The 23,837-nt window shown below is 38.2% G+C and overlaps 2 protein-coding genes across 2 annotated transcripts in view; one reads left to right on the top strand and one right to left on the bottom strand.

Annotated features, from left to right (window-relative positions):
- Positions 1-66: 66 nt before the first annotated feature.
- Positions 67-8,457, bottom strand: tacr2 (tachykinin receptor 2). Its single transcript, XM_067591719.1, has 8 exons — positions 8,206-8,457; positions 7,260-7,412; positions 6,200-6,495; positions 3,063-3,257; positions 2,488-2,638; positions 2,191-2,310; positions 2,030-2,106; positions 67-1,934 (listed from the first exon to the last, which is right to left on the bottom strand). The coding sequence occupies exons 2-8, from the start codon at positions 7,392-7,394 to the stop codon at positions 1,598-1,600; spliced, it is 1,311 nt and encodes a 436-aa protein (XP_067447820.1). The 5' UTR covers positions 7,395-7,412; positions 8,206-8,457; the 3' UTR covers positions 67-1,597.
- A 4,689-nt stretch (positions 8,458-13,146) lies between these two features.
- Positions 13,147-23,837, top strand: part of tspan15 (tetraspanin 15) — a 32,662-nt gene continuing 21,971 nt past the window's right edge. Inside the window, exons 1-3 of the mRNA XM_067591730.1 lie at positions 13,147-13,310; positions 22,984-23,169; positions 23,464-23,538. Coding sequence (XP_067447831.1) covers positions 13,221-13,310; positions 22,984-23,169; positions 23,464-23,538 — 351 coding nt within the window. The 5' untranslated portion in view covers positions 13,147-13,220. The remainder of the gene's footprint in view (positions 13,311-22,983; positions 23,170-23,463; positions 23,539-23,837) is intronic.

Consider the following 23,837-nt stretch of genomic DNA (forward strand, 5'->3'; position numbering starts at 1 on the left):
TGCCCATTATCCAGCTGAAGGGCTGCACCACATGACTGTCAAATACGAATAGCTGTTGCACACACATACGTATTCTGTCACATTTATTAAACATATCAACTTTTATTTAGGCCACAAGAGACTAACCTTCCGTTTTGTGTAGACAACAAATGCAGATGTTTCACAATGTCACTGTGTGTATTTTAAAAGTTGTTTCAAGGAATCAGAAGGTTTTCAGCCATTGACTGAATTGTTAACGCTGACAGTTATTATTTACAACATCATGACCCGACTGTACGTGTGCATTACACATCCACGTCATCAGCATATTTTACATTAATAAACGCAATAGATTACATTTCACATCAGATTCTTCTAAGTAGCAGCACTTTTTAATCTTGACTCTACTGTACACTGACCATAAGAAAATATTAGTTGTATGAACCAGTGAAATCACAATATATGAGCAACATACTGTATGAACGCACTCTGAAAGGAATAGTACTATACAGCGACAGATACATGCTAACCAGATGATTAAAAATGAGGATCATCCCGTAAATCCTGTTGAAATAAGGTAAATTCAAGGTGGATTTCCCTTGTATAGTGTCTAATAATAGCATAGAGTCAATGCTAATGTTGCATTTATGAAAGAAACAGGAGGGGGGTCCTTCCCTGGTACTGAAACTGATTTTTCTATCTTGTGTTTTGAAAATTTGTTTTTGAAAATGCTTGGTCCTGCTTGTCTGCATGAAGTTACACGGTCATCCTATTTTGCAGTTTAAATAGTTAATTCCGTGTCTTTTAATTTTGATGTGGAATATGCAAGTTGGAATTTTACTATTCTGACAAATTATCTTGCAGGAAATGCTTGAGCTGTATGTCTGGTTAAAGTTATTTCAGCATTGACAAAGAACTTTCAACAGCTAACTTTAAACTACTGAGTCTCTCACACATCAGGCTCTCTGGCTGAACAACGTATCTCTGCATTATGATTAGTGACAAACAGAAATGAAAATAGAAAGTATCCCTTTAAGAACTGCAATTTTTGAAATAAGTCCAGTGCAGTCAAAAGAAGAAAACACACAAAAACTACAATATTAAGGCTTGGTGCTGATGCCAGTGGACGGTTCATCCATTCTATGCTCTTGAAAATCAGTAACCACAGATAAAAACTTTACAATTACACCAAAATATCCACAGTTCATAGTTTTTCTCTAAAGCAGAGGAGCAGGAAAAGCATTGGTGAATGAGGGAAGTAGAAGATGGAGGGAGGAGGGAGGAGGAGAAATGAATGATGGATGGATTTATCTTCAGTCTTTCCCAATAGCAGCAGTTTCCTCTTTCTATATTTTTACATCTTCACATGATCACTTTGGTATTAACATGAAAAGTTGATAGTGACATTCATTTATTTACCACTGTAACAAAAATGGTCCCAAGTCGGGTTTAATTCCTTTCCCTCAAGATTTTCCACAGGGATGGATGTCAGTATCATTTGCCCAACTGTTGTTGGCTGTTGGCAGGATTTCCATCTGTTGTTTTATCAGCGCTAATGTCACCATAGAAAAATCCTGTTGCCCATCAGGAATATCCACATGATCGTTGGTTTCTGTTGTCAGTGGGTGTTCTCCATGAGTTTGGCAGCTGCAGATCTTGTATCATCCTGCCTGTCCACCACATGTGTGTTGTGTGTGCCGAATGTCTTTGATGATGTGTGTTTTTTAAGCTGCATGCAAGCATCTCTCTCTGTGTTGAGCAGAGCACTGACAGCCATGTTTGGATCAAAGGTGCTGTTGGTTTTGATGGAGGTGTGCGCATTTGTGCTGCTATTGCGTTGGCTGCGCGTCATGGTGACTCTGAAGGTGTGTACGTGCTGCAGTTCCATCTTGTCTTCCTCGGACACTTTGATGAAGGGACACCAAGCAAAGGCATGACGGAAACCAGAACGAAACCTGCATGAAAGGGACAGAAAGAGCAGAGATAAGGGAAATGTTTTGAGTTTTGACGCACTGCTCTGTCTACAAAATCCATGAAATATGTGTTTTACCTTTGGTTTAGGCAGCAGTAAATGATGGGATTGTACATGGTCGAACTCATTGCCAACCAAAATATGGCCAGATAAACCTGACAAGGAAAGATGATCCACAATAAATACGTTAATAAATAAATCAGAATGATGTAATAACAGGAAGAAAGACGGCTGCTAACCTGCTGAATGTAATGTTGCTTATAAATGTCTCTGTTGAATGATCCGAGTATGAAGTAGATGTGGTAGGGCAGCCAACACAGAGCAAAGGTCACCACCACGACAACCATCATCTTTACTACCTGTGGGACATCACAGAGGAGGACATCTCAAATAACATGTCAGCTTTAACTCAGTATTTAGTTTAAAATCTGTTCATTTTAATATCACCCAGCCTGTTTTATCTGAGCAATGTGAGAATAATGAGGGTGATTATTCTCAATTTGGTTGATGACAGAAGAAAAAGAGATGTGCGAGACCTTTCTCTTGGCTGTTATCTGGCTGTGGTAATGGTCTGACGCCTCTCCAGGGATGTGTCCACCCCACAGCGTCCGGCCAACTAAGCTGTAGGTTACCAGCATCACCAGCAGAGGGAGCAAGTAGATCAGTAATATCACAGCAAACTGGTAACTATGGATGGGAAGAGAAGGAGAGAGATACTGAAAAAAAAACCCAAAAACCCCTTAGAGAAAGAGTTGTGTCATCACTATCACAGACATGTCAGTATGTCTCATGTTTGTTGCATGTCAGTATGCATTCACATGTGTGAGTGTGTCTCCAGTATGTGTTTATTTGTGAACAACAACACAGTGTTCCTCCTCTACAGCCATTTGATCATTGGCTACAACTTAAAAATATGGCGTACTTACAGATGGTTTAGAGACTGCCTCTAATACTTTTATGAATAGTTAAGTTTTTGGATCAATAGTAAATTATAATACATAAAACTTCTTGCATGCAGACAACATGCATATAACTCTACAAAACATATGTACATGTGTATCTGTACTGTGTGTACAGTATAAATAAATCTTGTATAATCTCTTTATTTCACCTCAGTTGATGTGTTCCTCCGTAATCGTCTGGCCAGTCGACCATGCACACAGTTCTGGGGTAGTAAAATCTTGTCACGCTGTAATAGCACTGAGGGAACGCCAATAAGATCGCTACAATCCATATCAGAGCAATTACAACCTTTGTAGAGGTGGAGGAGAGGCGGGGCTTCAAAGGATGGATGATTGCCATGTACCTGAAGGATGATGAAAAAGTTTATTAAGGTAATTAAAAAGTTGAGGCGATGTGTTCATCTTTGAGCAGCATGTATTGAAACCTGCCTTTTCTTCTGAACACCAAGGCAACATTCTGAAAGCAAATTAATCAGAGTAATTTAAACAAAACAATGATGAATGGAGGCTCCTTTGCTTTTAAAATCAATTGGGCACTTTCTCTCGGAAATAGAGTACTAACCTTATATTTTGCTCAGTCAAACTTTGAGTCAGTCAATGAAATGACTACACTGTGTCCCAGCAGCACTTTCAATATATTCAGTTGTCTTATTGTGTTTTTATTCTGCTCATGTGTTTGTGTTTTTCTGTTGCCTTGCTGCCAAGACAATGTCCTCTTATTTAGCTGAACTGAATTGAATTTGATACCTGCATCAGCAAAGGGGGTCAGCTTGATGCAAAAGAGGTCTACTCTAAACCACACGGCAAAAAACAAAACAAAACAAAAGACTAGATATAAACCTCTATAGACCAGCTATGTACTGTCAAAGAGTGTATTGACTGCAGTCAATAGTCTCATCTCATCAAACAACATATTAACTGAGGTGAAGAATCATTCTGACCATTTATATGATATATTAATTGTCATGAGTAAAAGCTGGTGTATGAACAAGAATCCAGAACCTGAATACACATAGAAATAAAATGTACTATAATGTATACATAGAAGTTGTCAGCCTAGTTTGACTGATGGCAGCCTTGTACCGTAGTCATGGAGAAGTGTCAACACAGATGGAATAATGCTAAAAAAGGTGAAATAATTATAACAAATACAGGTAATTGCAGTGGCCATGGCAACTCATCATGAATCTTATGCAATGTTCTATGTTCATTTGCTTAATAACATCACTCAGTATTGTCATAGTTATAATCAATTGGTCATCTATGACTGTGAATCATTAATTTGAATTATTCGGCACTAACAACGTGAATGTACTTGAATGGTTGTGCCCTTGTTCTCATTTTAGTTTGATGGATAATAACTGTGTGATGTTGCATAAAATGATTTGTATTGGAGATGTGATTTCAAACATTTTTTAATAGTATTCTGCTTTTGTGGTTAGAACAATTTTGAAAAGTGTGGCCTAGAATGAAATGAAAGGGGGCACAAACGAAAAGGAAACTATATTATGGATGAAAAAAATAATTATGTAAAGGGTTATCTAATGTATAATCTGTAAATATGAAATAAGAATGTTGTTATGTGCCATCATCTAATCAGTTATTCTGACTCTGTTATGTAATCTCTCATGTGCTTAATTTGCTTTACGTCAACCTTAACTCTCAGTTTTTGTTTTCATTCTCGGTTCCAACATCTTCACAATGTTCTTGAAGCTGTTTTAAGGTTACAGTTGAACTAGCATTTCAGAGGCCACCAATCAAGCAGCAACATGAACAGAGAATTGTACACCTTGGACCATTTGATGAATGTAGATTATATTTCACAGTTAATCTGCTTAACATGTAATTCATCATTTTCAGCACTGTTGCTGCAGCTGATGACAACACAGATGAGGCCTGAATAAAGTCACATAAATGGATGATTCCACAAATTGGAAACTAATGAGGAGGAATTATCACATCATAAGCAGATTTTTACACTTGGTCTGATCCAAACATATGTCTCATTCATCACTACATCTGTCCTGGGCCACAGATGGCTATGTATATATAGTATGTTATGTACACGTATGGGAGATAATGAAATGAATCTCTCTCTTCAGGAACAGCAAAACTGCAGTTTACATTAAGTTGCCAGATTATTAGACACTGCATGTTTTTGTTGACACTGTGTCAGAAAGGTATAGATTCAACCCTATGGTCATTTTTCATAGTGACGGTTTTGTATTGGACTGAATTGTATTTACATTTTGCTTCCCTCATGTTAATGATGTAGAACAAAACATAAGAAACTGTTAGAATAACATAATGTAACACCACCACTAACAACGGGCTCAAAAATGAACATGAGCTTCATAAACACATAATTTATTGCAAGGCTCTGCATTAGATTACACAGATTTACTAAATATTTGTAACTCTGCGTATCTACAGTATATTGTGTGATTAGTACAGTTTCAGACTAGGAACAGACTGAACATTCATGCTCCAGTAAGCATTAATGACATCTGTGACTCTGCTGTCCATTGACCCATAACACCTTCAAGTAGCATTTGTATTGGGTGAACATTCACTGCTGCTGCTGCTGCTGCTGCTGCTGCTGCTGCTGCTGATATCAAGTGATGCATGTGATATATAATATTATTATTAATAATAATATGATTATGTCAACTAAAAGACTGGAAATATCAGAAGTGGTTGCTGTTCTACCTTTAACACTTGAAAAAGGGCCAGAGAAAACTTAACTGATGAAAAATATTGTTTGAGTTTGCCTCTGAAGAGCAAAATACATGAGATACATAAACAATTATGACAGGTATAGGATAATTTGTAACTATTAACAAGTATGATAATAACATTAATATAACATATTTAAAATCCATAAAAAAATACATGTGAATTCATCACAGATAATGTAATTATGTAGCAGTGAAGTTGTTGGGTGTATTATTTGCTAATACTAATAATGATTGGTTTTGTACTGCTGAATGGACTCTTTCAGTAAGTGGTTATCCATCCCCTTTTAAACTATGAACGTTTGCATAATGCAGCTCCTACATGAGGTAAATGGGGATCATCTATCCCATTAGTGTCTAATTGCTGGTACCAAACCGTTTCTTAGGTGCTGACTTTTTCTTTTTTGTGGCACTTTGGAGAGCCTCAACCTAAATGTGATGTGACTCTTCTTTGAGAAACATTAAACATGGTCAAATTAGAGTTAATCTATGTCCTCACACACCATCTGTATGTAAAGGCCTTTGCACTGTTTGTAAGAGAGCTTTCTCACCTGTCCACTGCGATGGCAGCCATCGAGTATATTGATGAAAACATGGCAGTGATGGGGAAGAAGTTCTGAAACCGGCAGTAGCCCAGGCCAAAGTACCAGTCATTGTGAAGCGCGTAGACAAAGTTAAAAAGAGTGTTGAAGGTTGCCATGGAAGCGTCAGAGAAGGACAGGTTGACGATGAAGTAGTTGGTCACAGTCCTCATACGTCTGTGAGCGAGAATAATCCAGATGACTGTGACGTTCCCGGTGATGGACACCAGGATGATGAGGGAGTACGCTATAGCCCACAGAGCCACCTGAGAGAGGAGGCGAGGAGAGGAGAGGAGAGGAGAGGAGAGGAGAGGAAGTAGGAGAGAAGAGAGGAGGAGAGGAGAGGAGGTAGTAGAGGAGGTGGGAGAGGAGAGGAGGAGAGGAGAGACGAGGGGAAGAGAGGAGGAGGGGAGGAGAGGAGGTAGAAGAGGAGAGGAGGAGAAGAAAGAGGGGGGGAGGAGAGGAGAGGAGAGGAGGATTGTTAAATCCTAAAAAATATTTTGTGTGTGCAGTTAGTTACACAGAGTAAGTTCAAAGGGCTGCAGGGCAAATAAAATAGTAAAAAGCCCAAACAAAAAGCACTCAGCGAGCACACATAAATATATAAAATGGAAAAATAATAGATAATATCCTCCCTAAACTTTGAAGTCACTGGCTTGTCTAGAAGATGAATCAGTCTGTAAAGCACCATTCAAACACTTCAGTGAACTGTAATTGTATTCTATTTTAATTTTATATCTTTGATGTTTGATATTTTTTGGGTCTCCAATGTCACAGAAAGATCAAAGACAGAAGACTCTTGAACATCTTGAGAACCCTCTCTATTAAGACTACACATTTTAAACACAGAATTTCTTAAAGCATAAATGGTTTTTCCCCTGGTTTAGTAGATTTATAGAGTAGTGCACATTTTTATCCATTCTTTCTTGAAATTATCTTCTCAATGCTTCCCAGTTATGCCACATACTGTATGTCCCTCAGTAAGAGAGAGCTGGCTCTAAAGGCTCTAATCTCTCTGAATTTCTCCCACCTGCCAGTCAGGCTGCTGGAACTGATTCCCAGTCGTCTCGTTTCCGTCCTCCAACCAGTCGGCGGTCACTGATAACGGCAGCGAAGTGCCCTCCACGTCTCGTTCAACGTGTTGAATAAAACTTTCAGCGTCCATGTTCTTTCCCCTTTTCACCTGGTGACAGAAACTTCATGCATAACTGCTGTTTGTGCGTTATGCGTCATGCGTAATGAGGCATAATGAGGATAGTAATTGATTAATGTGTCCCTGTGATATGTGTTTTTAATTCCCAATCGATGATTTTTCAAATGTTAAGAATGTTTCTGTATTTATATGAGCCATCTTTAAATATTTAAATATTCTTCCAACAATATTTTAGCCATTAAAAATATAACTGGCCATTGAGAACATGTATAGCATGTATATACTTTTTTTTGGCTATTTTAACTGTAGTGACCCTTATTCCTAAAAATGTTTTACGTATGGTATATAACTTTTATTTCAAAATTTCTGAAACCTGAAACTACTATACGATTCAGATTGGACTCATTCATATCAAATGGCAGATTTCACTGTGGAGGCATTTGGCTCTCCGGGCATCAGCTTGAGTTAATGATCATACACCATATCACTAACATGGCAAGTTTCACAGTGCACTGATAACCTAATCATACAGTACCTTACAATACAATACCTTTTCCTTGTGCGTTAAATAAAGCTTACTGCACTTTGTTTTCTTTTACATTTGAATGGAAAAATGCTTTAAGAACTGTTTCTAAAGCAAAATACATGAATGAGCCAACATGTATTACAGCTCAGACATTTGGCAGACACACACAGTACTAATAAGCTGCTTTGTCTGCAGTAAGCGCAAAAGCACAAGTGATGAATCAATACATCACAATGTGATTTTTACAAAAATAAGCCAATATCTTTGTTATTAGGTTATTACTTTCATCTGACTTACCTCTCTATTTACACGCTGAAATTGTCTGTTTTTCCATCAGTTTGTCCAATCCATTGCTGATAATGCCCCCGAAATTAGACTCCTTCTGCGTAATGGATAACCAGGTCCATCCAATAATCCATCAAGACATCTTTACCCTCTCTTTCACACACACATACACACTCTTTCTCTCTCTCCTGGAATGTGCAGCTTGCTGATTACGGTGCTGAGAGTGACGGAGACTCGCAGCCATCCAGGCACGCGACTGTGCGCGTGGAGCTGCGCCAACTCCACACACAGCGAGGGGGAGAGATGATAAAGGGTGAAACGAGTGAAAGACAGAAAAAGAATGAACAGCGACTGATGCTCACTCCGATTCTGGATCTAAAATGTGAAATAGCTGGTAATGTAGTTACACAAAAGAAAGAGAATACTGTGAAATTGAAAAATTAAGCAAGAGAAGGGGGGAGGGTTAGTGCAAATAAAGGCATGTGTTGGCTGTGCATGATTCCATCTGAAACAAGAAAGAGATTAACAGAGTATTAATGAAATAGAGAACAAATCAGTGAGATTATGAGAGAGAGGGGAATGAAAAAGCTGTACAAATCATGGTTGGTAAGAAAAGCAAAGGAAAAACTATTCCCAATCTCTACTGCTACCTTTAATTTCTGCAGCCATCAATTTCCTGCTCCATTGAAATCTGAAGCAATTCTGTGGTTGTCCTCTGTGCGATTGCCTATCAACTATTCATGTTCTTCAATTTTTGTTTGGCACAGCGGACAGAAGACACACAGAGAGGGCTGCAGGGTTGGAGAGAACAAAAAGTAAAGCTCTCAAGAGGGCTATGACTGACTATTCATATTTTTTCACTATATATGTGTGAGGGTGTGGATGGCTGTTCACTTCCTCTGTAAAATGCTTGTTTTAATATACACCTATGATTGCTATGTGTATTGATAGTTTTACACGAAAACTCTTGGGATCACAAAAGGATCCATTCTTGTAGTGGCGGTCGAGTGAGACCACCCGTTTTGTGGGTCATGACATGGTTGAAGAGGACAAACTTTAATGCAGTATGGGTATGTGTCATGGTGCTGCTGATGGTGGGAGATGACTTCTTGTTGGGGAGTTTCTCCATCCTTTGCTGCTGCTTTTCTTCTGCAGCCTGTCAGAGATCCTCTTCATAAAGTGCAGCTCCTGTCAGGACTATATCTTTCCATGTTAATGTGAAACTTTGTGATGCTGATCTCGGTCTTGTCCTCAGTTAACCACTGTCAACACATCAATACATCATTCCTATGCTAATCACACTCTAGTTGTAGGCACGTCTATCAGCAGGTCTCAACAAGGGGAGTCACATCCACCTGCGACATGATGCACATTTCCTTGTTTGGACATCACTCCTGGAGTTGGGGGTGTTCCCCAGAGATAAAGCTGAGCTACTGACACACGGAAAGTGCTCCCAAGGGACTCTCCATAACCTGTTGTTCTCCTTCTCCTTTCCACAAAATTAGGTTGTAAAAAATAGGCAATAAATGAAAAGTGCAAAGCAGTAATCGCCTTTGAAGTTCTTCTCTACACGTTACACACTGTGCTGTCTCTGTATTATGGGCGTATAAAGAAGTAGAGGTCTGTCTGTGCCTTTGTGATGCACTTGGTTTTAGCTCAGTAGTCAGCGCAGTTGTCTATGATCTGGGACACTGGAGTTTGAGACCGGGTGTGGGGACCTCCTTCATAAGATAGTTTATTCATAAACACTTATTTTAACACTTCAATATCCTAAAATTAAAAGCATAATGAAAACTAAAACTCCACTTTTATTTGAATGCAAATACAAATATAAATAATTTTGCTGCCTCAACAAATATAGATAAAAATACTGGGCCCTCTGCACATCCCGAACACATTCATTTCATCGGCTCTGTTGCTCAGTGTAAAAACAAACAGGTAGGAAGGAAGCTCTGTTTCAACCTTAAAGCTCCACTGACGAATATGGTTTATATTTGAATTAAATGAAATTTTTTCCTCAGGTTGAGAATTTATCTGAGATAATCTGAGGGTGTTGCAGGGGTTGATAACAGAGTTGATCACAAAGCACTTGCAAAGTACAGCGCTGTGTTTGCAGTTATTGGCAGTCACACATTTAGTGAAGCTGCCGCTACTTTCTGTACTTTTAGTTTGAGCTGTGGCATCTCAAACATGACAAAACACTTAAATGTCCCCATAGAGACAGTATGCGTCAGTATTTATGTCCTGCTGGTTTTAAAATGTGATCATACGGCAAATAAATCTATTAAAATGTGTTTGGTTTATTTATAAGTGCACATGTTTCTGTGTGCTCTGTTGCTGTGTACAGTGCATGTGGGGGAGGGTAGCAGTTTTGTGTTTGTCTATATTTTATTATATACTGAACAGTTTTTTTCTTCTGGTAATGTACAGAGTCTGTTTGTTTAACATGAGATATACAAATATATACTTTATAATCTTGTTACTTATCACTAACCATAAGGTGACATGTACTTGCTGTATGCTCCTATGATGTGCACATTTCCTGAAAGTGCTGTGGTGATGTTTGGTCATAACAGAAACTTTATTCATGTTTCTACTTAAAACAATGAAACAAAGTGGAAACAACAGTTAATCTGTGACATTATCGTACAATGTGTAATGGTTTTTAGGCCTCTCTTTCTTACTGTTATGTCTTTGCTTGTGTTTCCCATTGCTTTTATTCTTTCAAAACTACCATTTTGATGTCTTTGGTGACTTTGATGATCTGTTTGTGTCTCTCCTTCCTCCTGCTCTGTTATCACTCTCCCTCCCTCTCGGGGGAAATCTACTGTATGTGTCTGCATTCGTTTGCACAGGAAAGAGCGGATAGAGGTAGAGCCTGCTGACTTCAGCTGAACTCATTTTGTCTTTTTTTTTTCTCTCTCTGTTGTGTGTGTACAGTATGTACTGCATGTGTGTGCTTTCACATGCGCACAAATCCTTATTGGCCAGCAGGGCCTGGTGAAGGGCATGTTGAAGGGTACAGGCGGAGGAATGAAAAGTTTCTATCAAACTGAAGTAACCGTACTGAACAAGTTCGGTCTCCTGAGTGAATCTGAGGCTGAAGTATCATAGACAGAGGAATAACAGTGCTTACTATCCAGGACCTAAAACTCACTTCTGTTAAACTCTGCACCTGAACGCACCTCAAAGACTTTTGTGCATGCTGACTAGCCTGCAGTCTGTGTTTCTAGTCCAGAAAAAAAACACTGAGAGACAGATAAAAACAAACTAGCCAATCATTTTTCATGCCAAGGAGAATCTGATCAAACTGTTTTCTTTCTTAATCTCAGAATACAAATTAAGAATGTATCTGATAAAAGCCGCACCTGCTCGGGTTTGCTTTGTTTTGCTTTGCGCTGGTGTTGTCAGCTCGTGGTCTTTTGCTTGTGGAAGAAGATAAGAAAAGGCGGAAGTGATAAATAAGGAGTAACTACTAGATGGGTCAAAATAGTGATTCTCTTGACTGAACAGCAGCTCAGACAGCTCTCACTCACTGACTCAACATGCTTAATCAGCTGAATAGCTGCTGATAAGGCTGGCCTAAAACCAACAGTGTTGGACACACAAGTACAGGCGATGGTTAGTCACAGACAGCCCAATGGTGGCTGTCTGTTGTTTTAGTTTATCAAGGCGTTTAATGACCTGTTCTCTTCTTTAGTTTTGTAACTGAGCATGACTTAATTTTAAAAAACAGCAGTCAAATAAAATAAAACCTTCTAGACACATACACTTTTACTTTCTGGTCAAATTGTCAACTTTGTACACAATGAATTGCAATATTGTAGGCTACAGAATGTGTTTGCATGTATTTTATTGAGACAATGTGTTTTTTAATGTGATTTTGAAGTATTCAATTGATTGATTTACCAGTTACTGGGGATCAACTTTCATACATTTTCAAGTTGTATGAGGTGGTTTGAGAGTGTGTCTAAACAAAGACGCTGCATAGAGCCTTGCAATTCATCAGTCGTCCCAATTCAGAGGCAACACAGCAAATTCAAAGCAAATTCTCTGGACACAACAAAGTAGTAGTGGCTCATTCTGTATGGTCCCTTTGCAAGTGCTCTTCCAGTAGCCTATACTTCACCACTAGGGGGCAAAGACATATGTTTTACTGTAAATTGCTGTTATCCATAAAGTGTGTGCCACCAACACCTATTTATTGACATATTAGAGCAAAAAATACTTACATTAAAAAGCAGAGTTAAAATGCTGAAGGTGTGCCATAATGTGTTTCCTTTTCATATTTCTACCACGTTTGGATGTTCTATCCGAAAACTCACACATTCATGAAACTGATGTAGGCTATTTGCATCTATCATATTAATTGGAAACATGAGTCATTAGGTATTTTGCATGTTTGATGTCTTTTTGTGATTCTTAGTTTTATTCGTAGACTGTTCGTGAATCTACAGATTTATTTATTTATTCATATATCAGGGTAGTGTAAGGCATGAGATTTGCTTGGTGTGGAGGAAGCTTTTACAGACAGGTTGTAGCTCTGTTCATATGCTGTTTCTTCTTGACCAGGTCTCATCTTAGATTTTTTAATCAATATTTCATTGAGATATAGTAAAAAAATATATATTTTAGAGGATATTTTCATTTCAGCGAGAGTCAAATACAGGTTGGTGGTTAAATAAAGGAAAATAAAAGGACGTGTGATGAGCCCGTAATTCCTGGCTACGCCCCTGGAAAGAGGGGATTTAGTCATTTAAAAAAAAATTTGAGGTTCAGTAGTTAAAAACATATGTATTTCACCCTCACATCAATCACTCGAGAAAAACACTCAGTGAACATACACAGTTTTAACAGCGTAAACCTCCTCTTCGTGGTTTATTTCTTCCCTTTAAACCTGCTGCCGTCCATCCATCATCTCTTCCACACACACGCGCGCGCCCCCAGGTGTGGTGACGACGACAACGCGGAAGTGTGTTGTCAACAGAGCAGGGAGTCGTCGGAGTGAACCGTCCGCAGCCGCCGCGATGTCCAACAACGACAGTACCCGGTACTGTCAAAGATTCTCCTACGCTTTTCTCAAATTCACCCTGTTCGTCTATGCCATCGTCTGGTGGGTGAGTAACGTCCCGGTGACCGTTTGTGACGAGGAGCGTGCGCTTTGTTTGTACAGTTGTCCCCGCTGGACAGGGGTTAGACTGGGTGTGTTTGTTGTTTCGACTGCTGGGAGTCTGTATAAACAGAAAGAAAAGACGGTTTAAATGTGTTATAGTGAGAAATAATCACCAGCATAAGATTTTCTCAAACTGCAGCATGTTGTTGATTTACAGCTTTGGTACGACAGGTGTTTTACTACCTGTGGAGTAATGAGTAACTGCCCTACCCTCCTCTATGCACCTTTACCTGCTTGATACATTGGTAAACACATACAGAAAGAGAGAGAAAAGGAGATAAAGAGAAAAAGAAAGAGGAGCAACAGATTCGGTTTTCTTTTTCCGTGGGGATTTCAGAAACGTTGTTGTGTCCTGCTGTGGTCAGACTGAAGCATGAAGGAAGTCATGTGTGTGGTACACAACATGACAGATCAGCAAATTATTGACAATGAATGGCTGCATTAAATGGCTCAACAAGACAGAGTTGATCCAGTTCATTCAACCTAATAGTTAGTTACAGTAGGTGCATATTAAGTTAAGTTTTTATATATCTGATAGAAGTGTACTGTCAACATAGTCTGGAGTATACTGGAGTATTTGTGGTGTCAACCATACAGGTGCCTGATTGCATAATGTGAACAGGTTGTTGTACAAAACTTGAATGGACTATCATGGCCTGTTTGGTTGCTGTTTTGTGATTCATCACTGTGCAATCTTGTGAAATGATAACAGTGAAAGATTTGAGTTTCTAGTAATTTCTCAGTAATCGTACACAGTAGGTTTAGATGATTATTCTATTAATCAGTCAACAGAAAATTCAGTTGTATCAAAAATGCATTTGCTGAAATACATTTACTGGTTCCAGCTTTTAAATTATGAGTATTTGCTGCTTTTTTCACTATTTTCTGACATTTCACAGACAATTTACAAATTGACCAGTAATGAGAATAATTATTAGTTGCTGCCTGAGAGTAAAGTAAAGGTAAAGATTAGCAAACACATTTTTTTAAACTCCACTTCACACAGTAGTTATAAAAACATGTCACAATATACACAACAAGACTAGCAAGGGAGCTGCTGACTGACTTTGCAAAGTTGACTGATGGACTCTTGCAGCCTCTTTGTGTCTGCGACCCTGTTCTATTTGCAACATGCAAGCTATGACTTGCAAACATGAGATAATTTCCTCACATTCATTTTGACTTGTTTTAATAATCAAAAGAAACTCCATACTTGTGACCCATGCATGAGCACGCAAGAGGACTGCAATTTGTGAGTGGCAGTCATCTGTGAAACGGGGAAGTGGCAACATTTGCCATGTGTGTGTAAGCAGAGTTTGTAAATTGCTTTTGTGAAACAGGCCCCTGGATTCCTCTCAGGATCAGTGGTGCAGATCCCCTGGAGCCACAATCCATCAAAGTCTCCGAAAAGCACCGTTTAGCTTGAAGATAAAGACCTTTTCTCACAACATATTTGTTTGCAGGTAGATAAAAAGAAAATGAAAAAGGACTCAAATGGTTAATCAGGAGTCTGTACATCAGTAATACAAACCATACAAAAGAATGAGGTCAAGAAGGGGGTGTATTTCATCTCTGTGAGACAGTAAAGAGTTTCCAGTAGAGAGGTCAAGTGAAGTAAAATATTCCCTGAGGAGCAGTTTAGATGAATATGTAAACAGTTTACAATGTAAACAAATATTACAGTCATCTTAGCGGAAGAAGCAACTTCATAACAATACCTAGTAAGGTATGAATTTGCTTGGTTATAGAGAATCTTGGCAGACAAACAGACACATCCTCAGCTGCGAGGGAGCATCGTCTAACTCTCTGCTATGTCCGACTTAAGGTTTACTGCTTAAGTATCGACTTAAATGCTGTGATCTGTCAAAAACAAGAGGGAAATACATGAATGATTACAATTTACTTGCTTCTACTTGTATTTTTTTGGCAGTTACTTAAATGAAGCCAAAACAATTGTCTCAAGAAGAGGAAAATAACATTGAAATAACACAAGACACCCTGATGTTGTAACAATATATTCTGTCACTTGTCACTCACTAAAAAAAAAACAGTGGTTTTGTGCAACATATCTAAAACCCTGCAGCTGCTCCCTCTCATAGACAATTTGACAGAACATTTATATTTGTGCAGACAGATGGCTGATCTAGACAACACTTAGTGCACTAAAAAATCACTTATTTGTTCCCTCTGTGAGACATTTCTGAAATGATTATTCATAGGAAGAGATACAGAGAGAGTGGGATGATAGGTAGGCAGTAATGGGTTTATTATGGAGAGTTAATGCTGGCTTGATAAGGGAGGTGAAACAAACTAATGACCTATATTTACTTTGTTGGTGTTTAAAGAGACGTTCCCACCACACAGTCTCTGAAGTAGTTTGTCTCTGTGGGATGCAGTTGAGTACAAGGAGCAGTTGAGGTCACATTGTCACTTCCTTCAGGAAATGTAGACAGCAGCAAATGTTCACTCACTCAACATAAAATCGGCTGCTTTTTTTGGCACCGGCAGTGTTTCTGTTGTAATTTCTCATCAAACAGGTGGTCAAGAGAAATTTCAACTTATTTGTATTTGACTGTATATTGTAATTAATGTTAGAAACAAAAATAAGATGATAGACCAACATAATGACAGTTGATAGAGCAGTCAACGTTGCTGTATCGATTTATTGAGAACTTTGTGTTGCCAAAAATCCTGTTGCATGTTTTCAGTGTCAGATCTTGATGTTTTTAATCTCTCTAAAAATATACTTAAGGAATATTACTGAGTCACACACACACTTTCTTGCCCTCTGATTTGTATTTCCTTTTTTTTATAATGACCTCTCCGTCATACTGACTCAGTGTGCTGTGGGACAGGATGTGTGTGTGCTGGTGTCTGCAGCTGTTGAGGCTACAAACAGCCAAGCAACATAGCATATGTCGGAGGGACAATGTAGAGGATGAGATCATTTATTCTCTGCTCACTGTGGAAAATTATTTACGTCATACGAGGATAATAGCTTAACTCTGTGTGGGATCTACTGTGGGGATCAAAGATGTTACAGTGGACTTAGGCTAAAACTGAAAGTAAAGCCAAGCCATGAGGGTGACGTTGTATTTATGAGATGAGAATTCCCCATGTCATTGTTTACTTTCATTGAAAGTTATAAAGTAATTCTGAGGTAAATTATTAAACAGGCTATATCAAAGGGATATATAGTGACGTAATACCAGCAGTACATTCGGTAGGCAGAGCAGAGGTCATTATTTTGATTACTGAGATCTGATCGGAGGGGTGTAAAAGGATTTTTTCAGCTTCTGTAATTTGAAAAGCAACTGGAGTTTTTGCCTTTTGAAGATAACAATCCCAACTGTGATGCTGGCTTCTTGTTCCTGTAGGTCGATTTCACTTCAGCCTGCTGTCTGAGGTTGTCTGCTTTTCATAACCTTAATTAACCCAATGAAGGCTGACTGAGAACACTTTTTTCACAGCGGCACATGATGCACAATAACACACTCACCGGGACTTCCCAGTTTAAAGCAGGTTGTTGTCTCTTGACCACCGAGCTGTTGTAATTGCTCTGTAATTTGGGACTAATGTACCTTACTGACAATTGTTGATCATTACATAATCTGCCATCTACTTTCTCTCAGTCAGTACCAGGCTTTGAAACAGCAACCTTTGATATGGTAAATCAAATAAATATTTCCCTGTTTGCATTCAGCACACTGAAAAGAAATGAGCCTGTCTGATAATTTAGAGCTGGGTGTGAGATGTCCTGAAGAGGCCACTGTACAGAGGACAACCCCTTCTGACTTTGGCCTTGTTTCAGCAGTTTCTGTTTGTCTGGTGACAGAGTGTCGCTGAATTATCGCATTGCTTTCTGTCTAATGTATAATCAGTGTTTATTATTTCATGTGAAAATCAAAAAAGCTTAATTGGCTTCAGAGTTTTCTGAGTCAGAGACACATCGGCGTCTTAACATATCAAGAAAACCTGCTCTGTTAGTTAATGTGTAAATCCCCAACAGTGGCAGCTGTGTGCAAATGTGTAAATCCCTAATGTCAAATGTGGAAAGTTTCTATATTCCCCCTTTGATGTGTAATGAACAAATTCAACAATTGGCTGGTGACTTGAATGAATTGAAACTAGCTTATGGAGGTGTGAAATTACCCATATTTCATCTCATATTGCTTTATAGCCTCCACACTTTAATTCAAAGGTTAATCTTGTTTTATTAAAACACAGGCAGCTGATCTTTTACTTAAGAATTAAATGAGGTCCAAACCACTGATGAGAAGCAGAAAATGTTTTTGCAATCAATGATTATTACAGTTTACCAGTGAAGAACTATTAATTTCTCAGGTGACACATTCAAGCCACCATATTAATTTGCGCTCATATAATTTACATAATAGAAAGTGGCATGAGGTGACACAAGTCACTGACTGTGACTTTGTCCCACAGTAAGTTCTTTATGTGTTTTATAAGACTTATTTCAGTGTGTTTATGTCTCATGTCTCCAGTTTATAGTCTGGTTTCAGAGCTCCATTTGAGTTTCTGCACTGTGTGCCGTCACAGCGGTTAGTCCAGCAATAGCACAGTGGAGTTGTTCTAGGTTGGAGTGGAGTGTAATAGGTTATATAATACAACTTAACCTTGGCCTAATGCCCTCATATTGGCACCAAGTCACCTGCAGCTAAGTGCATGCTGATAAACAGAGACCTGCTTGTGTTGATATATTATATCAGAACAATTTTAGTTAACGTGTTTAGATGAACCTGAGTGATTCATGAAACAGCAAGTAAAGGTTATCACTCATGAATGTTGACATATTCTATTGTTGGCAGAAATTTTGAGTTGTTTAAAATGCTTAAAGTGCTGTCCTCTGAATAGAAGGGACTTTGGGGTGGGCGGGTGGGCAACCAGTCAGCAGCGAGATACCATAACAGACAGCAAGCATGGACATGTAAGGAAAAGACATCATGGTGGAATATAAACAGTGGTTCATCAGAGCTCACAGATGGCTACTTATGTGAAACATTTCTGTTCTTTCCTTCCTCCTTGCTTCTCTCCTCCTCCTCTCTTCTTCCTCTCTGACATGTTGTCCATCTCAGTTCAGAAAAGGCTGAAGATTGATTGTGAAGAGGCAAAGTGCAATTCGCAACAGATGTGTCAAAGAATGAGGTGTTTGCAGTAGCAACATGTGATCCAACTGTCTTTCACAGTGAAGCTGTGTGTGTGTGTGTGTGTGTGTGTGTGTGTGTGTGTGTGTGTGTGTTCTGAGAATCATCTTAAAGAGTAGTGATAACCACACTGCTAAAAAAAAGTAAAACCACAGTTTATTTCAAGTCGGTCTTCCTTTTTGTAATATGTTATGATTACATAGCGCCATCGTAATTGCAGAGATCTGGAAACATGACAAAATTTCTATAAATATGTACAACGATGCAGCAAACACTATCACTGAGACAACCAGACAAGTTGTAAACAAACCCACAGGTTTCTCAAACTTATTTTGAAGAAAAAATGAACGGGAGCGATAAAATGAGCAACAAAAAACTTTGTTTTTTTAAGAATAATCACCTTAGTTATAAAAAATAAAACTGAAATTGTTATAAACAATATCTTTCCTTCCTTATCTTTGCTTCCTTATGCAAAGAGTGTAAGCTCCAGTGAAGCACTGTATTGAACTGAGCAGCTTCCAGCTGACTGTATAGCTGTGTGGGATCATTCATATGAGGCAGGAAGTTGCAAGCAGGCTTATTTGACCCTCCCAGGATACATAAAGGATAAAAAAAAAAAGAATGTCACTATAAATTGTTCATTGGTGTTTTTCCAGTTCCTGCTTCAGCTGCTTGGCCACATTACAGACCTACATTTGCTCATGTGCTATTTGGCAGTAATTGAATCTGTGCAAGTGACCTTTTTTAATTTTAGATTTGCCTGGAGTTCATTGTAGGAACAGATGTGGTCACTTTATTTTGTTGTATTGCAATTGTTTTCTACTTCAAACTTTATTAGACTTGCAAACTCATTATTAGACTTCAGTGTATGAGTGTAAGGGTTGTTGATAGTTTGCTTCATTCAGTGTCACTGTTGAGTGATGTGCTGCTGATGGATAGATGTTTTGATCAGTGATCGGTCCATCAATGAAATGAGTCAACATAATCAGACTCTAAAATCCTTCTCACTGCATCCTTAATTAGAGTAATTAGACGGTGAGGTGCAAAGATCCTCCAAACTAGCCATTTAATCTTTGGTAGAAGGTAATTCTAATGAAATCTGATCATGGGAACAAATGTTATCCAGTCAGGAATTTGTTCAATGCTTTTAGCACCAGAAGTGGAATTCCACTTTCCTCTGTTGTATGGGGATGGCAACATGGATGGATATCTCTAAAACTCAGCAAATTATATCTGCATGATTAGATAATATGAGGACCAAGTGGAAAAATGTGTGTTTTTTTTTTTCTTTTTAAATTTGTGTGAATTGACCCTTTAAGCTTCTTTTTACTGTCAAAATGTCCCTGACTGTCATTGTCGCTGATTGCATATTTAGCTGCTGCTTATTTGATGCAGATTGCAAATAGAGCTTTGATGTATGTTAATGTGCCACTGGGTGATTGAAGGCACATAACTGGATATTCTGCCAGTTATTGTCTGACTGAACAATCAAGCTTCAGTCTCACTCAGTTATTCCTCTGTTGTGCGGTGGGCAAAGCTCAGGTTTGTCTTAACTCTCGTCAGTGTTAACAAGGTCAGTGTAAAACAGTTAATAAATTGATCAGATGGTGCTCCTTAAATGGAAAAGTTTGTTAATGGATCATTAAATTGAGTTTTTGTGAAAGGATCAAATTAAGAATTTTTAATACCAAGGAAATTAACCTTAATGTGACATATTCAGTCACAGTTAGGAACATGTAGTGGGTTGGTTGTACTGTATGTTCACTGCTGTTAGTTTTCAGTTCCTGAGTGAAACTGAATATCTCACCATGCAACACAGGCTCATTAAAACACACCAGCAATCATATTTATGAGAGGAAAGCATGCGATTTGCATCCCTTATCAGCGATACACGACTTGAGTGAGACTACTTTCATTTCTGTTGCACAAAAACTAACTTGGCAGATGATCATATACACTACATATATATATTTTAACATAAGGAAGGCCAAACAACCTTCATTACAGGGCTTCTTTGAATTTTAGTTTCAGCTTGAATGCTAACATGCTGACGTTCAGCAGGAATAATGTTCACCAGCTTAGTTTAACTTGTTAGTATTGTCACAAACTGGCTCAGGAATGTGACAAAGAGGGAGTCCACGCAAGAGTATAAACAAATGTGATCTATTAAAACTAAAGTTAACACAAATAAACAAACCAAAAGAAGATGATGCAGGGTGGATGTCAGCGGGAGGAAAGAAGAGAGAGTGACCACATGAGCCAGCTTTTATAGCCTGGCAGGCCCAGGTGAACCATATCAACTGACAACCCACCACTGTCTGCCAGGGAATGTCATTAGTTTTGCAGGTATTTGGTCATTAACTAAAGTATTAGACTAATTAGAATTTTGGTCTGATTGTGGCGTTAGAGGAAAAGTCGAGGATCACGAAAGTTATTACAAGTCATCCTGAGGGGGATGATCATTCCTGTAGCAAATTTCATGACAATTCATTCAATAGTTTGTTAGACATTTTGATCACAACCACAAATATGAACCTCATAGTGGCACTAGAGAAAAAGCCAGGGGTCTGGACACACTGTGGATTTTGGCCCCCATCACTTACATTGAAAGCCTATTTGAAGTGGATCTTTTAATGGCCAGTATGAACAGGAAGAATGATTACAGTGAGGAAAATCTCTTTCAGTGTTCATATGGGCAGACTTTTTTGTCTTAAAAAAAAATTAAATTGTCAACCTATCATTTAAGATTCATCCTCTGGGAACCATGAATATCTGTACAAAATGTCATGACAATCAATCCAATAGTTGTTGAGATATTTTAGTCTGGACACAAAGTTTTGGACAGATGTACTGACCAACACATTGACCTGCCAACATTGTCATCCACAGAGTCAGGCTGCTAACATAGAAAGAAATTCTAAAATGAAATGAAATGTGTGTTTGCATGAGTGTGTGTACAGTCTAGACAACAATCTGTTCCACAGCACTGATAGTTTGTAAAAAGACTAAAACCAGACTTGAACTGATAATCAAATTATGTTTGAGTAATTCAGTGAGAAAAAAAGATGTTTGTGTGTGTGTGAGAGAGAGAGAGTATGTGTATCCAAACATCACTGATTGTTCTCAGTAGATTCACTGTATCCAAACGAAAGTGCCTCAGAGAACCTAATTAAAGAAAGCTGTCATTTGCAATAACAACACTGAATTATCTGTTATTGAAGTCCACTTCAGTCTGGAGAAAATGCAGATTATAATTAGACTCTAATTAGGCTGTATGGTTTTAATTGCAGATATTTACTGTTAAGGCTCTAGAGATTCGTACAAATTGACCAACACTTGGGAATGTCAGTTTTATATTATCTAGATTTGGTCCACTGAAGATGTAAAAAATGTGGTTTAAATGGGACTCTAGAAGCAAAGAGATGACTGTGCACCTTCACTGACCTGCTTCCGTGTTTATGTCCAGTATAAAAGGCACAGATCTCTTGTTACGTGGTCTGCCGTGTTCCTGTCTTAATGTTGATTTTGTAGAGACAGTAGCTGCTGCTGAGTCATGCAATGTTGTCCTCTAAACAGGTTTGTTCACATGAACACTTCAATACGCCTTTTCACAGAAGACATTTTGACATGTCACGGTAGGAAAAGTACAGGTGTAAATAATTAAATTAATGATGGATGATTTCCATTCATCTGCCTGAGTTTCAGGGTCCTGGTATTGTGCGTGCTGGCTCGCTGTCACGGCTTTAATAGAACGGAGCCATCATTAATGTTATTAGTAACACTTGTGCTTTTCTTATGAAGTCAAAATGTCTGCTGAGCCTAAACTTACTGCAACAACATTAACACATGTTCCACTGCTCCAGTATGTAACTTCTATGTCCATAATGTATGTTGTTCATAAAATATACTATATTTTATATTTTCTTTATCATTACAAGAATTACAGAATTATTAAGTATCATCTTTCTTATGTTTTTATTACTAGGGAGCAAAACTTTGAGGTAGTCATTTGGTTTAATAGGAATATAATCCATGTTGTAGTATAATCTGGTAGTTAGTCTTTTTTAGTCTTTAAATATTAAGTAGTTTATAATTTCTGTAAAACTAGAATATATAAGGGACAAAATAGAATAATGTGATCCCTTATATTTAATAAATAGAATAAATAAGGGATTTGTAAATTATTCCTATTTGATAAGCTGATTTGATAATAAAGATTCAGATTTGATTAAAAAATCCAAACACTCACTGAGCACTTTCTTAGGAACATCTGTGCAATCTAATGTAATCCAATATAACAGCTCTGCTATAAATTCTGATTTTATAAAGCTTATACATTTTCAGTTTTTGTTGACATTGTCAGAAAGTAATTCTACTTTATGTTTATTATTTAGGTCATAGTGGGTGGTGATGGTGTACTGGAGTGCTAACTGCTTCTGTTTGTGTCTCCAGTTGATAGGCGCCTGCATCCTGGCAATAGGCATCTATGCCGAGGTGGAGAGACAGCGTTACAAGACACTGCAGGGGATGTTTTTGGCCCCGGCTATAATCCTGATCCTTCTGGGAGTCGTCATGTTTATTGTTTCATTCATAGGAGTCTTGGCTTCACTGAGGGATAATCTAACTCTACTGAAAGTGGTGAGTGGTGTGCTAAGACAGTGGTTGAAGGACATTATACACGTCATAGCTGTGCATTTATGTAAAAACCTTCTATGCAACCAAACTGTGAGAGACATAGCTTTATGGCAATTGTGAAACCTAGAAAATGTATTTTGTTTTTATTTAAAAAAAAATTGTTGTTGTGTTTTTAATCCCAAAAAACATTACAACCAGTGCTTAATATTGTTACAGATCAATATTTAAATTTCAAGTGTATAATGGCTTAGTCCGATCGATTAAAGGCTCTTCTTTCTGTCATCTGATTGGTCACAGTTCATGTACACGCTGACAGTGTGTCTGCTCCTGGAGCTGCTGGGAGGAATCGTGGCGCTGGTGTTCCGCAACCAGGTGAGCTGTCCACGATGTCGATTAATAACCTGACAATTAGAAACTTTACCACCTCAGCGGGGTAGGCAGTGAAATAAATTTTAACTCTTATAGTGGGGACACAGGATAACAACCAAATCTTTACCTTTTGAGGCAGTAAACTGATATTGTTCATCACAAGGACGTGATCCAAACCACACTGACCATCACAAAAAAAGCTCAAAAATATTTATAATAAATATTTATAATAAATAAATATTTGCTACCTTGGGACTAATCGAGATCAACATGCATCAAATACCGTATGACTCTTCTTAATA

Source organism: Thunnus thynnus, chromosome 1 (genome assembly GCF_963924715.1).
Source record: "Thunnus thynnus chromosome 1, fThuThy2.1, whole genome shotgun sequence".
In the NCBI taxonomy this organism is placed as follows: Eukaryota; Metazoa; Chordata; class Actinopteri; order Scombriformes; family Scombridae; genus Thunnus; species Thunnus thynnus.